This window comes from Rhamphochromis longiceps, linkage group LG20 (genome assembly GCF_057381845.1).
Source record: "Rhamphochromis longiceps isolate RC_006_pf linkage group LG20, R_longiceps_female_GT1.1, whole genome shotgun sequence".
NCBI classification, from domain to species: domain Eukaryota; kingdom Metazoa; phylum Chordata; class Actinopteri; order Cichliformes; family Cichlidae; genus Rhamphochromis; species Rhamphochromis longiceps.
In genome coordinates this window covers 21695408-21710842 of record NC_140576.1, presented here as the reverse complement: position 1 = coordinate 21710842, position 15435 = coordinate 21695408, and the positions used below count along the sequence as shown (strand labels likewise).

General features: G+C 43.5%; 1 protein-coding gene across 1 annotated transcript; it reads right to left on the bottom strand.

The window, feature by feature from the left end:
* Positions 1-487: 487 nt before the first annotated feature.
* On the bottom strand, positions 488-14352 carry LOC146645259 (uncharacterized). The gene is made up of 9 exons (XM_085394296.1): positions 13612-14352; positions 11251-11475; positions 10433-10591; positions 5331-5402; positions 4141-5241; positions 3914-4033; positions 2386-2435; positions 1109-2273; positions 488-911 (listed from the first exon to the last, which is right to left on the bottom strand). Exons 1-9 carry the CDS (start codon positions 14221-14223, stop codon positions 756-758), a joined length of 3660 nt encoding a protein of 1219 aa, XP_085250422.1. The 5' UTR covers positions 14224-14352; the 3' UTR covers positions 488-755.
* Between the last annotated feature and the right edge of the window lie 1083 nt (positions 14353-15435).

The following is a 15435-nucleotide window of genomic DNA, read 5'->3' as shown; positions in this document are numbered from 1 at the left end:
TTGTGTCTGGTGGATTACGTCTGAACTCTTTTGGGACGTAGCCGACACTGCTGTGTATGTACTGTGGGTAACAGAGGATGAACACATGTTGTTAGCAGAAATGTGACCCCCGTGTGATTGCGCACCTCCTCCTCTGCCCTGTCCTTGACCACCACCATCATTGGCCGGCTGCCAGCTGAAGGAGGAAGTGTTGCAGCTGATCTGCTCCAGGAAAGCCAGACCTGCTGCCGCTAACACACATTTTTATTTTTAAGTTATCTTTGATGAGCTCAGTTCAGTTTTTTTTAATGTGTCAATTAAAGAGAGAGGAACCGAGGTTGGGTCATGGTCCCGACAAGCGAGGAAATCTTATTATCATCTTAGCGGTTTTCTTTTTTGAGCATGTGACGTAACAACCAGCAGCCCTGCCCTGAAGGAGCCGGTTACTGCAGAGGCAACCAGTTTCTGAAGCTCAAATGAAACCAGGGTGAAATCAACACACGCACAAGATCACAATCAACTTGTTGTTTATTGAATATAACATAAAGTTATTATCTACAAAATACAGTAAAGATATTACAAAATTAATTATAAGCAAGTGAATTAAGGGTTAAGCCCATCTGTGAAAGAAGATGAGTGACTTTAATTGCACCAAAAGCTCTGAGTTTTCTCAAAGCTCTCCTAAACATCCCACGAAAAGCTGAATTTACATTTTCGAGCCTACAAACTAAATTTGTCTGTGGTGTCAGTGTGAAAGCTGCCGTTTCCCATCATGTTCAGCTGCAGGTGGAGTCTGCAGCTGCTCTGACCGGAGGCGAGTACCTGTGCCTTTGGAGTTTGGTCGGGTTTGATGTTTGTTTCTGCGTGGAGCGAGACGGACGGGCGAAGCAGAAGGTGAGCGTGCTGCTGGAGCTACACTCGTAGCTCCTCTCCTGGTCAAACGGAGAGAAGAAACGTATTGACTTGGACCTGCTGGTCTTATATTCTGTCATTAATATGTTGTTATGATGGGGCAGAGGATGCTAATATCAAGCATGGTCTGTGTTTTGTATAATGAGATGAATGTATGAGGAACTGGTGGGAGCCCTGTCTGTATTTATATAATATAATTTGTATAATTTCCACTCACCTCTGCTGTGACGGTGCTCAGGCCATTTTTGACACCCTGGTTCAGGCTGCTTCCCTTCTCCTCCTTCTGGACTTTGGTGGCCTCCTCTCTCTGCTTCATGAACCTCTGGTTAACGATCCTGGTCACGCTGTCGTTCCTGTTGAGCGGGGCGGCGGGAGGCCTCGTTGGAACGCGTTCCAGGTTCCTCGTGCTACTTTTAGCTTTCTGCCCTGACCCCGGCACTGGTTTGTCTGCCCGCCCGCTCACCCTACGCAGGAACTCTGTCACCAAGCCGTACCGGTTGGCTCCGGTGGACTTGGCGGGCAGCTTGGCGTTGCTCAGGGAGCCGTGGCTCTGCCCAGCACCTGCTCGGGAGCTGGTTTGTCGAGTCCACGCGAGGCCGGACTGATTTTGATGTGCCAGGTTCCACAGAGATCGATCTCTAGAGGTAGATGCAGAGGAGGGGGAGCTCAGATTGGAGGGAGAGGGGAGAGACTGTCTTCGGTACAGTTTAGGTGAGGAGGTGGAGTGTCTGGACCTCTCCCCTCGGCCTGTTATGCCCTCCAGTGAGGCAGAGATGTGGTGAGAGCGGGCAGAGACCAGAGGGGAGTTCAGGGCCCGAGAAGGACTGCTTCTCGTGGTGCTCAACCCTTGAGTCGCATCTGTCTGCTGACCAACACTCACCATCTGTGGTTTCATATGGGTCTGAGTACCGGAGCAGGACACATCCACCCATCCCCGGCCTGCTAATCTTTCTCTCTTTTCCTGTGGGCTGTCTTGACGCTTCTGCCTCCAGCCGGCTGTCATTTCCTTCATGTCATCGCTCAGATTGGCAGATGAGCCCAGACAGAGCTGTGAGAAGGAGGTTGGCGGCGTGCACCAGGGAGAGGGCGTGTCCACGGATCCTCTGTCTGGGCTTTGCTTCAGCTGAGCCAGCTGGACTCTGCGGGCTGACGGGGGGCTGTAGTAGATGCGGACGGTAGACTTCTCTGGAGCAGTATGGCTTCTGTCCAAGGACATCTGCTCAAAGTCAAGATCAGGGAAGCTAAGCGGCATGATTAGATGGTCCCACGTCTTAACTGGGTCCTCTCGGTCAAGCTGGGCAGCCTCTTGGCTCAGATAGCACCAGTTCTTCCTCTGAGAGCTGCACGGAGGAAACTGCCGTCTGAGTCTTTTTCCTGTCGAGCTGCAGGTTCAGATTTTTTTGTAAAAAAACCACAAAGACACCAGGTGATGTATGAGTTACAACTTCAGTGAACTTATGAAAAACATATGACAGTTTGTGGAACAACACAGACCTGTCAGCTTCACGGTGTCGACCACATTGAAAAACACCCCCAACACGACGCTGAGCCAAGAGAGAAAGAAAATGTCACCAAACATTACGTCAGATACTTCAGAAACTAAAACCCAAGAAAAAAATGCACAAACTTGTTGTAAGCAATTTTATGTAGGGACTATTTCTCTTTAGTGTGTTCATCCGCCACTGCGTCACTGTACAGAACAAACAGAGCATCTGACACGATGATTAAAAGAGACAGAAATGTGAAATGGTGAAAGTTGCAGTGGTCCTGATCCTTCTACAAAATAGCCAATCACCACTGGGAGACAAAAGAACCAATCATGTTGTTTCACAGATGCTTGCACAGTTGAGGTTTACACAGTTTTAACCTTGTGCTGTCAGTCAGATTCTACTGTTCTATTGATGCTTGCATGGCTAACCGGATGTAAGGTGAACTTAACTTTACTTTTGTGGTTGGTGTTGATCATGTGGCCACTCTCATTATTAAAGCTATATTGTCATCTAATTGAATGTGGTGTAAGAGTGAAACTTGCAAGAAAAAAAAAAGCTTTTTAAACCTTATTTTAGGGGGAAATAATATAAAATTATATAACATCTAAAAACCACTGCTCACAACAAGGGTCCTGGATATTTCTGAGAAACCAGGCCATGATTTCTGCAAAGAAGTGTTGATGCTTTGTTTTGCCGCGATGTGAGCGTCAGTGCTCCAAAACTGGGCAGCTGACACAAAAAAATCTAAGCTGTCTCTTTTGGGTGAACTGTCGCTTTAAAGCCCATTGTCTGCAAAATCAATAATGTTTCCGTCGCTTCCCCTTATTTGCTCTTGATAATTTAACACTAACAATTACGTTAGGGTTTAATAATTAATATCACGCATCTATAGTTGTTTGGTATTTTGGCACGTCTGTGTTATTAACTAACCAAACCTTCAGAAACATTTGAATTTGCTGTTCGTTATCTGGACAAAGCATTGTAAACTCATAACAGAGATAACCCCAGAGACATATAGGCTCCAATAAGTCTTCAATAAAGCCTAATAAAGCTGCTGGAGAGCCTGTAGAGTCTTTATTTTTTTCATCACTTCAAACTAAATGTTAAGTAAAAGAGTTAAGAGTAAAATAGGGATTACAGTCCAGTCAGTGGGTTAAGAAGGAAAAAAACTGTTGAAATAATAAATCTGATCCTAAATCATGCTGTGCATCGAAACTGCTTTTCTTTATTGAATAACAAAGGAGATGGAAATGATCATTCAGGAGAACTTGAAGGACTGCAGAGAATCGTTTGAGCGTTTTCGTGCTGCATGTTTGAAAATGCCTGTCCTGTTTGGCTGCAGCCCCCTTCAAAAGATTAGCCTAAATACTCTGGCATGAGTGTTTTCATGATGCCCGCTGAACCGACTGTCAGGCGGACACAAGGCCAGGGAGACAGATCATCGGCAGGACTTCCCGCTGTATCACGCAACCTCACACACAGCCTCACACACAGCGGGGCACACATGCCTGAGGCGTAAACACCATCCTTACCTCAGCTGGCTTGCCCGGCGTGGCCTTGGCCTTACTGTCACATTCAATCCGCTCATCCTGAAGCTCTGCAGCGAGGTCTTGCAACAATCCTTTCAGCACTGACATTGCTTTCTCTCTATCCTGAATAAAAAAGCCCAAATATATTTGAATATTCGACAGCTTTGCGTGTTTTTTTAAGTGTCATAATGAGCATGAGCAGAGTTTATTTATGCCATCTTTCACTGTACCTGTTTTCCTTCTATGTCAGGTCCTTTGACTTGACACCACTGATGGAGGATCCAAAGAATCTGCAATGAAAGCTGCGTTCTTGGATCCCTGCACTTCTCACCGAGGCCCCATTGAACAGAAGGTGCTTTCCTCGTTTGTTTTTCTGTCTTCTTCGGCTCTCCACACTCCTGCTTACTCTCTGACTCCACGTCAGGATTTCCACAGAGGAAAGGGAAACTGTAGGAGTCCCAGACCTTCTTAACTGAGTTTAACTGTGTATCTTTGGCTGTTAGAAGCATCTCCACCCGCCCGATGAAAGCCAACAGCATCGCCTCTAAAAGTTCCAAAGCCTCATTCAGAGAAATCTTCTGTGCCTTTCCGTTACAGTCTATTGGCGAGGCGAACGTGCGCGAGGGAGACGAGCTGTGGCCATTTTTGGGTGATGTAATCAGGAGCTGTATGGCTGAACTCAAAATGCAGGCATGGTCTCTGAGAGCAAGCAGAGCTTCGTAGTCCTTCAAAGTCATCTCTTGGAGTTTTTTGTTGTCATCACTCTCTTGACTGTCTGAGGGATCCCACTCGCCTCCCACAGGACCCTCTCGAGTGATCATCCTTTCAGTCTCCTCATCGCCTTTTCTTTTCTCTGACCCTTCATCCTGACCCAGCTCGTACATCACGGGTCCCATTTTTATGCTTTTCTCCTTTCCATCTGTGTCCTTCATCGCAACACTCGCTGTCATATTTCCCTCCGAAACATCCCGATTCTCTTCATCTGGCTCTTCCCCTCCTCCTCCACCTCCAATTTTCTCCCTGAGGTCGCTCATTTCTGCTCGCAGACCACGGTTCTCCACCTCCAGTTCAACGATGCGCCGGCTCAGAAGTGTGGCCTCCTCTTCCACCAGTTTAAGATGAACTTTGACCTCCGCCTCCCTGGCGTGGGCATAGCTTTGCTTGCCTTCAGGTGATTGGGCGGCGTCCACGTCACCGTAGGCTGAGCGGTATTTGGCCAGCTCCTCGCGCATCACCTCACTCTCTGATACCAATTTGGTGAGCTTCTTGCACATGAGAGCTAATTCCTCTTTGGCAAAGTGGAGTTGGCACTTGAGATCGGCGCTGTCATCCTTTTGGCAAATCAAACAGCAGTGACGACAGTCATGATGACATGAAATAACTCACGGATGCAGCCATGTTTAGAAACAAATATACAAACCTCAATCTGCTGAGAGAGCCTCTTCTCTGCCCTGCTGGCCGTCGATCTGATGCTTTTCTTCTTCAAAGAGCTCTAAGAAATAAAAATAAGAGTTTGATCACACACACAAGACAAACAGTGATAGTTTACTAGGTTAAGATTTTCTGGAGCGAACTTCTTTGTATTTGTCCCAAAAAGTCGATTCTGTTCATCTGGACGTAGCTGTTTAGTGGGAGAAATGTTTCGTCCTTCATCCAAGTGACTTCTTCAGTCTGCAAAACTAAATGTCCTTACCTTGATGATTAAGAATGCATCGAGACGTCTTTGTGTTTATGTTTCTTTCTTTCTTTTGGTTTTTGGTTTTAACCACAACTGTGTGAAATTTAATAAACATATTAAAGAAAAAAACTTTTTCTACATTACATTGATGATGAACATTTCCAGCTCCATATTTTTGTCCTTTGACTCCAACAGTAGCTTTGCCTGATTTATAATTCATCTAACTGTATTAAATAAGAACTTGGCTACAGAACTACAGACTAAAACCATAAACTCATCAAGAAAGTTATCCAAAGAATCTTTTTTAATTTTTTTTAGATATTTCTACACAAAATTATTATTATTTTTATTAAAACCAGGGGAGTCACCTCCTGCTGGACATGAGAAAGAACGCAGGCCAACTTTCCTCTCATTGACTGATTTGAACAGCAGGTCAGTGGGGGTTGCAATAACTTCATTCAGTAACTTGAAGTAACAGTGTAACGGTGTTTCGCATGTCTCTCACATGATTTTTGGCCCCCTCTTCTTTACAAAGTCGCTTCAGTTCTTTGAGGTTTGCGGGGATTCACTTTTGCTCCGTTAACATTCAACAGCATTTCAGTCATGTTGAGGTCTGGACTCTGACTCGGCCATCGTAACCTTGATTCTTTTCTTCAGTCAGTGTGTTGTAGATGTGCTTCTGTGTTTTAGCTGTCGGACAGGTGGCCTCATGTTTGAGGAGTTCGTGGTCGATGGTGCACAGATCTAGTGACTGCAGAACAAGTTCACGTCATCGCTCCTCACCACTGTGCTGACAGCTGGTATGAGGTGTTTGTGCTGATCTGCTGTGTTTGGCTGTGAATTATGACCAAACATCTCCAAACTGGTCTCATTTGTCCAAAGCACATTGTTCCAGAAGTTTAAGCCATGCTGCTGTGTCGTTTTTACAAAGAAGGTGATTTTTCCCAGCAACTCTCGGTACTTGTTCAGCCTTTTTCTGATTTTACTGTTACAAACTTGAACTTGACATACCAACTGAGGCCCGTAGAGTCTGTAGCTTCTAGGTTTTTTGTAGTTTCATGAGCGTTGCTCAGTCTGACCTTGGTTGTCCCAACAAATTCCCTCCAACTGCACGGCAAATTGGCAGAAATTTGCCTACAATACTTTGGCATTTTGTTAACATACCTGTAAGGTCCAGAACAGCAAACTATCAAAACCTCTGCTTTTATAGCGTGCTGATCATCAATCAATCACTTACATTTGATTAATAGCACCTGGCTCCTACTGTCCCTCTTAATTCCTATAGAACCAGTAAGGCTGTACTTAGTTTCTTGCTCTTTACATCACTGAAAACAAGGAAAAGACAAATCTGAAGTTTAATTTAAAAATATAAAGGCAGGTAAAGGAATAGTTCAACATTTGTTTCTGATGATTACATAAGAAAATTAATAACACACTAAAATTTGTTCAGTGAGATGTATAGCATGTTTATAGATTCTAAATTTACATGATGTTTGTGTAACATCAGTTTATGAGCTGGACACCACGACTTCCTGGAGACTTGCTAACCACAACAAGTTCATTCTTCTGTTATTTTCTGTGTAAATTAAACAAATTAGTTATAAAATGCTAATTAATAAGCTTTAAAAATGCTTGTAGAAGGATTTACAAACCTCTGCAGGCATGAAAGTCGTGCTGATCTTCTCGGCAAGAAAGCAAATAAGCATATTTCCCAAAATGTTTAGCTAATCCTTTAAGTAAGTATTCATCATGCTCTTGCACTACTTCTCAGAGATGCCGAAAAGGCGCTAAATGTGACATTTTCTCTCCTCCGAGTTCTTCCCGTCTCTACTTGAGTCAGTTTGTAGGTCTGAGTATGTCAGGAATGTAAGCTTCTGTCAGGCAGCATTGTCTTCCTCTTAAACACTCGACAGGATTTCACTGTGTTAATAATAGTCAGGCTAGAAGGAGCAAACACAGAGAGGGAGTTACACTTTTTGAATTCAAGGCCGGTGGGCATGGAGGCTCAATAGATTTGGGTTACTGTGACCGGAAATTTGTCGTTCCTAATAAGTAAAGATGGAATTAAATGGTACTATTTCTTTAACTGTAAAATTATTGTCTTTGTTTCAGCTTTTGTCCTCTTACTACAAGTCTATGCTCAGCTTGTGCAGCTACACATTTACGTTTAACTCAAACAGCCTCAAAAACATCGGGCAGCAGAGTGAATTTCTGGCATACTCACCCTCCTTCACAATATATCCATGCTGTGTTTTTTTGCTGGTTAGATTGGGTAATCTAAGTGGATTTCCCTGTTGGGATCAAAGGGACTAGCAGCTGTCTCAGATGAGTGGAGCAGACTGAGCTCGTGCCAAAGCACCGAATCCTGGATTAAACCGCACACGTGTCACTGGAGTGCACACTGGTGCTCAAAGGAGGCAGAAGAAAAGGTGGATGGGGTGTGGAGGCTGAAGTTTGATCAAAGCGTGCTGAGTGATGGCTGTAGGTCAGTATGTCTGTGCACCAACCAACACCCTCCTTTCTTGATGCCCTAATACACACTCATCCAGATTTATCCAAGCTTAATAAGAGCAGTAAGAAAAAGAAAGTGAGTCTATTTTTGTAATCTCTCTACTTTTTTTTTTCTGCCCTGTCAGCCGACGATGTCAGCTGTGCCTGGAGTTCAGCATACCAGGCTGCTTCGCCCATCCCCGGCACCAGGCAGCTGCCGGCCGAGCCCTCCGCTCATATAAGTGATCTGCACTGGGATCGTGTGTCACCTGACATCAGGGTGACAGAGGGATGAGGGGGACAGCTGTCTGGATGGGTGCAGCTGTGCAGGGTAATGGAAAGGAGGATGCCTGACCCGAGCGATGAAAGTTTATGTTTCTCTCAAGGTTGACCTAAATACACACATCCCTTAAAGACACGCATTGAGGTGTATGAAGAACCCCCTTTTGCAATTATCAGCAGCTCTTGAGAGATTTTAAAGAAGTTTCTTTTTTAATTTAATCAATTCGATTAGATTTGTCATGTCTGATTGACAGATCTGTGCACTCGTTCTCATTTTCAGCTCCAGGTCATAATAATTTAGTTAACAGTCAAGTCTGTCCCAAGGTCAGTAATGAGACCATAAACAAGAGCTGTTTGTTACTATGTACGCCACCTAAGGCTTAAAATTCCCTCCACACCATCCATGAATTAAGGATCTAGTGTGAAAATTCAAAGCTTTTAAAGAGGATCTAGTTTTCCTTTCTTTTTTCTGTCATACATGCTGTTACAGTGTAACAGTATGAAACCAAGCATTTGGTTTCAAGAGGTCTCTTTTTATTTTTAGCTCTGTATGATGTCACTCAGAATGGATATCCTTAATATGGTCCCAGCCCCACAAAACAACTTTCTTCTGATTGGCTGCCCCTCAAAAACAGAAGGTTAGCCAATCAGAAGAAAGTTGTTTTATAAGGGGAGGAGCAGATAGAGACAGAGTAAGAACTGAGAGGCCCAGAATAAGATAATCATCATGTTAAACTTAATCAGCGTGCCTTCTATCATCAAATTCTGCACCGTGAACCTCAAACATCCGGTTGCAGTTGCAGCAGTCTAAGATGATCTCCTTCTCCCATCCACCTCCTCTACGGCTTCCTGGGGGACACCAAGGTGTTCCCAACCCAGCCGAGAGATGTAATGTCTGCAGCCTGATCCTTCGTCTACCCTGAGGCCTTCTTTCAGTACCACCTCACCAGTGAGCCCTGGTTGGAGGTCCAAACCACCTCAACTGGCTCCTTTTGGTGCAGATCTACTCTGAGGCCTGAATGGCTAAGCTCCTCCCTCTAGATTGATATATTTATTTGTCCACGTAGGGAAACTGGATTGTAGCGGAAATCACGTGACATTTTCATGCACACAGACACTTTCACTGCACCTTAGGATGTTTTTGTCAGTCAAAAAGGGCATCCAATGTGTTGCCAATATTTAGAAATGTAATGCATTCAGGAATAAAACCCTTTAGAGCTATTTCCTGTGAACAGAGGAGGGCAATATCACCCTGCAGATATCAATAGTTTAAAAGAGGAGGTAAGTGGAAGGCTCTCGTCATGTACAATAAGGCAGACTCAGCATTTCAGTTCCCAGCAGTTTATTGGTTGTTGTTACAGCCTTTCTACCAGAGCTTTTGTCTCTTGGAAATATTTTTAAACCAACAAATTGTGTAAAGGAGTCCCCCCCCCCCCCCTCCAACCCTGAGGGAAGCTCGTGGTCTGCTCATTTTCTCTGAAAGTAAAGTTCCTACTCTGACCTGCAGTGTTCTGCTGCCAAGAAAATCAACAATCCAAAAAACCCAAACAAGACAGAAGGGAAAATTCTGCTTCCAGCAGTTTTTCTGCTGTCAAACACAGACGAAAAGTCAATAAATAAATAAAAATTCTGCTTCAGTCTTTGGTTTTCCTAGAAGAGTATGTAATAAGTATGTCTTCTAACCCCCTAGAGAGTTGGTAGACAAAGTGCAGGGGGGTCTGTAAGACGCTGTAATGCTACATGGCTCTTCACCAGATGTCATTTCATGACCATGTAAGAGTGACTGGTCTAAAACCTCTGTGGCCTGAAGGTTTAGGGGACCAGGAACACTTATGAATGCTTTCCAAATATTTGGCATCATATGACTGTTAAAAGAAGATCTCAAAGGGTGAGTAAAAAGTGGTGCTAGCTGTTTCGAACACTTACACAGACATTGTCCAGGTCAGGACTTTTCCAAGGTGACAGTCTCTAAAAAAACTGCAGGACCTTTGTCTTTTGAGGTCTCCTTCAAACATTCTTTATTAAATTTAATTTTTTTTTTTACCAAAGGGTCTTTGATGTAAAATGCTCACCTCTCTGGTTTTATCCAGCTCAGTCTGTAAGACCTGCTTGGCCACTTCCAGTTCCTGAGTCTTTTCACGCAGCACCTCGTTTTCCCACTCCAAGTGGGAGTTCTTCTTCTGCACCGCCTCTAGCTCGTTGTACAGGCGGAGTGACACGCTCTTTGCAACCTGCAGGTGAAGCACAAAGTAGGTTAAGACAGTAAAAGTGCTGCGAATGAAGTTTTTTTTTTTTTTGATTGTCTGTTTATTTGTTTTCTCGTGAGTGTTATTTTCTGAGTGAGTGAGTCTTTAGAGCAGTTGATTTGGTTAAAGCCGAGAAACTTTTACAAGAAAATTCTTGTGACGGGAACTGAGCCATGAGTCGATGGAGGGGGCGAAGGAGGGTGAGGCTGTAAGGAATCCAATAGTGCGCACACACACACATTGGCCTGGTTGACAGAAACAGAATCTGGTTGCCTCAGTTCAACGACGGTGATTCTGCTTACGATCACTCTGCTTTTATCGTTCAGTCCTCACGCAGAACAGCCGACCACACGCAGTAATTATGCTACAGAAATATAAACAGGATGCATGATGAAAACTTTTCAGTCTAATGACATTCTTGTGGTGCAGATGAACAGCAGGGAGTACTTTACAGCCATGACTCAGGGTTAAAGCCTGTATGAACAACACGATCAGCGTTTAGCGCGCCGTGATGAAAGTAGGTTTGTGGTTCTGCAGTAAAAGTTCACTTTGATGTTTTAGGTGAGTCAGTTTTCAGAGAAGGAGCTTAATTACAGTCTGTTGGTAGTGAGAGTTTGTGCAAAAAGACCACCCGACTTTCTGACCTTGATGTCGTGCTCCAGGCTCCGGACCAGCTCCCCGTCTACCTGTCCGGTCTGAGCCACTCGGATGCTGCGGCGCTCGGCCTTGCGGAGGCGATACTGCAGGATGCGACACGTCTTGTTGGCCTGCTCCAGCTGCAGCCGCAGCTCCTGCAGCTGGTAAATCTCCTCCTCCTGGAACATGTCGCGCATTTCCAGCATCTCACAGCGCAGCTCCTCCACCTCATCCTGGGACAGACGACACAGAAATAATTAAACCACGAGTCAAGGCATTTTCTCCTTTCTTTCTTCCCCTTTTCCCTTCTTATTTCATCCAGTCCTTTCCTTCTTCCTTGGCCCCTTCCTCCAAATTCTTCTCTTCCCTCCATCCTTCCTAACTCCCTTTGTTCCTTGTCTTTTGATTCTGCTTTCTTTCCTTACCCTTTTTTCTTTCCTTGTCCTGTTTGTGGTGCCCTTTTTTCTTCCTTCCTGCCCTTCCTTCCATCATTCCTTCCCTCCTTTCTTCCTTTGTTGATTTTTCCTTTCTTATCTATTCCATCCTTCCCTCTTCCATCACTTGTTCCTTCCTTCCCTCCTTTCCACTCTTTTCTTCCTTCCTTTCTTACTTTTTCCTTCCTCCCTCTTCTCTTGCTTCATCTTTCTCCCTTGAGTATTCCTTCCTTCCTTAACCCTTCCCTCATCCCATCCCTCCTACAGTACACCATGCTGAGATAAGCCAAGTTTTAGTTGTTTGGAAATCACCTCGTTAGTGGAAAAATACTATTTTATGTCTGCCAAACTGTTTCATCTTTAGCACAGATTTTTCATAGAATCAGCTAAATTATTTGGAACAAATGATGTGCTTGAGTGACAGGGTGCTAGTAACAAAGTGCCTAAATATACAGTTTAAAACAGGTTCTTTGCTATGTGGTCTGTAGACACAATACTGTTTCATCTCTTGAGTTAGGCATGTTTTTCTTGCTAGATCGATTCATAGGTTTGTGTTCTGTGGGTTAACATACAAAGATTAATTAATTAATTTAAAAAAAAAAACTCTGAAAATGCTCAGGTACAAGAACTGGACTACAATTGAGAGAGAAAAGCAGCCAATGTCCAAAGAAAAACGTTACATGAATGTCTGGCTACTTAGAGGCAAAATATAAATAAATGAGGCTCCAGACTTTTGCACAACACTGTGAATATCAGAAAGTTATATTTTCCCATTTTCCCCGTTAACTTAAATCCAGGTGTTATGGTGGCATTAGAGACTGAAAACAACTAAGTGAAACATGGATTCACTCTTTACTCAGCTGGGATGCTACTCTGCTACATGTGCTGCAAGCAATGCTTCGAGTGTTATAAACAATAAGATCCTATCTACTGGACAAACTACGGGTTAATGCCATGTATAAATTACTTAAAAAATATTTTTGTACACATATTCATTAAAAAACATATTGGCTAATATTAGCCTAACTAACTGATTTATGACTTAAGCTCTAATTGTTATATTTTCCAGTTTGATGCCTAAATGGCCATTTTGTGCTTTGTACGTACCCTTCAAAGTGTCTGATCACTTTAATGACCACAGTTTGAATCTGCACTTACAAGGTGAAGTTATGTCACAGAAGTGAGCATCTAGGGCAGAAAGAGGGATTTGGGGCTATTTTTTGTACATGTTGTTTCCAGCATATTCTAAGTCATGAAACGTTTTCTCAGAAAGCTTGACTCACACTCAGAAAGTCTGAATATCTGGACATCAGCAGCTTCGATTATGACCTTTTTTTTTTTTATCAAGGTACAGCTCTGAATAAGTGGATCATCCCTTTAAAGGTGAAAGTGGAAAACGGACATTGCCATTGGGCTTGTAGATGGACTTGCTCAGCAGTACTCCACTAACAAAACTCTGCAACCACCAATTTATAATCAAACCCCAGTTTCCAGATATATTCCTGCAAACTGGTGATCTGCTGCATCAAGTTACAGAGTAATTTCCTCAGTTGGACCAATAAAATGCCCTTGCAGTCAGGAGTTACTCATCTAATCACCAGCTCAGTCAGCAGTTACTCAGCTACTGTAAAAATCTGAGTAAGTGTGGGTTTGTTCCATAATTTATTTAGGTCAGTAGTGACTTTTGACTCTTGTATTAGAGCCACTTGCTCTGCGCTCACTAAAGAAGACTGGCCTGATCTAAACATTTGCAGAAAATCGGCTCTGGTGTTGAGCTGAGGGTCCTCCCACAGAAACTCACAGGCTCTCATAAACAAGCAAAACCTACATGCACGGAGTTTATACAGAAAGGTAGATGCTGCATTTCGTGAAAACCAAATTGAATTCGCTAATTGCATTAAGCTAATTTAATTAATCAAATTAGATCAAACTTACTTTCAAATACTCGTTCTCTGATCTCAGATCTTCCAATTCCCTGACGAGGTCTTCGGTTGTTTCCCCCATCATAAGATTCATAAACGCCCCCGAGGAGTTGAACAAACTAAAGCCCCCTGCGGCAGCCTCCGCCTGGAGAACGCAGATATCTCTCGCCGCTTTTGCGCACGGTTTGCCGTCGCCTGCGCCCTCGCTATCCGGGGTCACGTAAGCTTTGCCGTCTATCCAGCTTAAGTCAGAGTCGTGCTTGTTACCGTCCGACGGGCAGTCAGAGATTTCCGAGCTGCTGTCCGAGGAGGACAGTTTCCCCGACAGGCAGCCGGAGTCTTTGCTCAAATCCTCCGAAGCGTTGCTGGCGTCGGAGAGTTTCCTCTGTGCGCCGGGGCTCCTCTGGCACTCGGAGCTGACACCTGATGACACTTTCCCTGCTCTCTTTTCCTGCGGTCCCGCAGTTTTTACCTCCTTCACAGGGTCGCACTGACCCGTGAATTGTGCCTCCTTTGAATAGGAGCCATCATTGGAGGATGGATCCTTCTTCTCTTGGTGCGCCCTGGCTTGTTTCTGGCTGCGGAGTGCAGTCTTCAGGCTCTTATCGCCGTCTTTGTTCGTCATTTTCTCTTTAGCTTTTAAACAGAAAATCTAAGATGATCATTACAGTTTTAAACTAGTGTTAAAATATCAAAATTCACAGCTCACAGACTCTGAACACCCGACTAGCTGCTCTGCATCCTCAGCACTGAAACTTTGCCAAAGCGCACTCACAGAAGAAGTCACAGTGTCACGTTACCGCAGCTTAGAACGGACTTCCGGTCGTTTTCTCTGCTTTTTCTTTTTTTCTCCATTTATCTTGGTCAGAGTACATATTATGTTTATTCTACACACACTCTCCCAGAACATTCAACTGTGGCTACAAACCAGCATGAATTTGAAAACAAATCCGATATTAAAAATGTTGTGTAGGCCTAGGATTATAAATGATTAAGTTTATTTTGTAAATTTCCATACAAAAGATACAATTTTAAGTGTTTGTTACCTCGTGTTTTCATATTGCTATCATACTGTTATCATCCCATACGCCTGATGTAGAGAGGCAGTTTGGAGGCTTTTATTTTGACGGTTTTCCGGTCTCTCTTTGATTCTTAAGCAGTTTTTTCCACTTTCTCCTTCTGGAAATCTGACAAGCAATTAACCCAACTAACCGACTACTACTATGAATAAATTATCTTAATTCCCAGTTACATTTTTTATCCGCCTCTAACAAACTACATTTGCATGTTTTAGCTCATAATAATCTTTTTATATATACCAGGTCTTTTTGCAGCTCCTCACTGATGCTCTATTCGCATCAATTCAGTTCAGCTCATCTGCTTTTCAGCCAGCTTTCTTCTGATTGGCTGCACCTTGCATGCCATACACAGGGTTAGAACAGTAGGTGGTGCTGCTGTAATAAGAAAAAAAAGAAAAGAAAAAGAAAACAGAGCAAGGAGTAGAAAAAAATGCCTGAAATAGAGCATTTAGCTCAGATGAAGCCTGAGTTTTGTGGCTCACAAGGATTGCTTGTACCTCATTATTTTAAACCTTGCTTAGCATTTCATCTTCCATTGTATATATTACAGAAAATAAGTTCAAACATTACAGGTCTCCCCTTTAAAAGGGTGTTTGCACAATTCCCCTCTGTGTAGTGTTGCTCTAATTTAATACGTATTTAGTTTTAAACTGAAATTTATTTTTGAAATATTGACCAGTGTCTGCAAAAATAAAATAAAAAATTAGCAGAATGAATAAAGCAAGAGGGATGTTTGTGTAAAGCTGCCACCTTGTGGA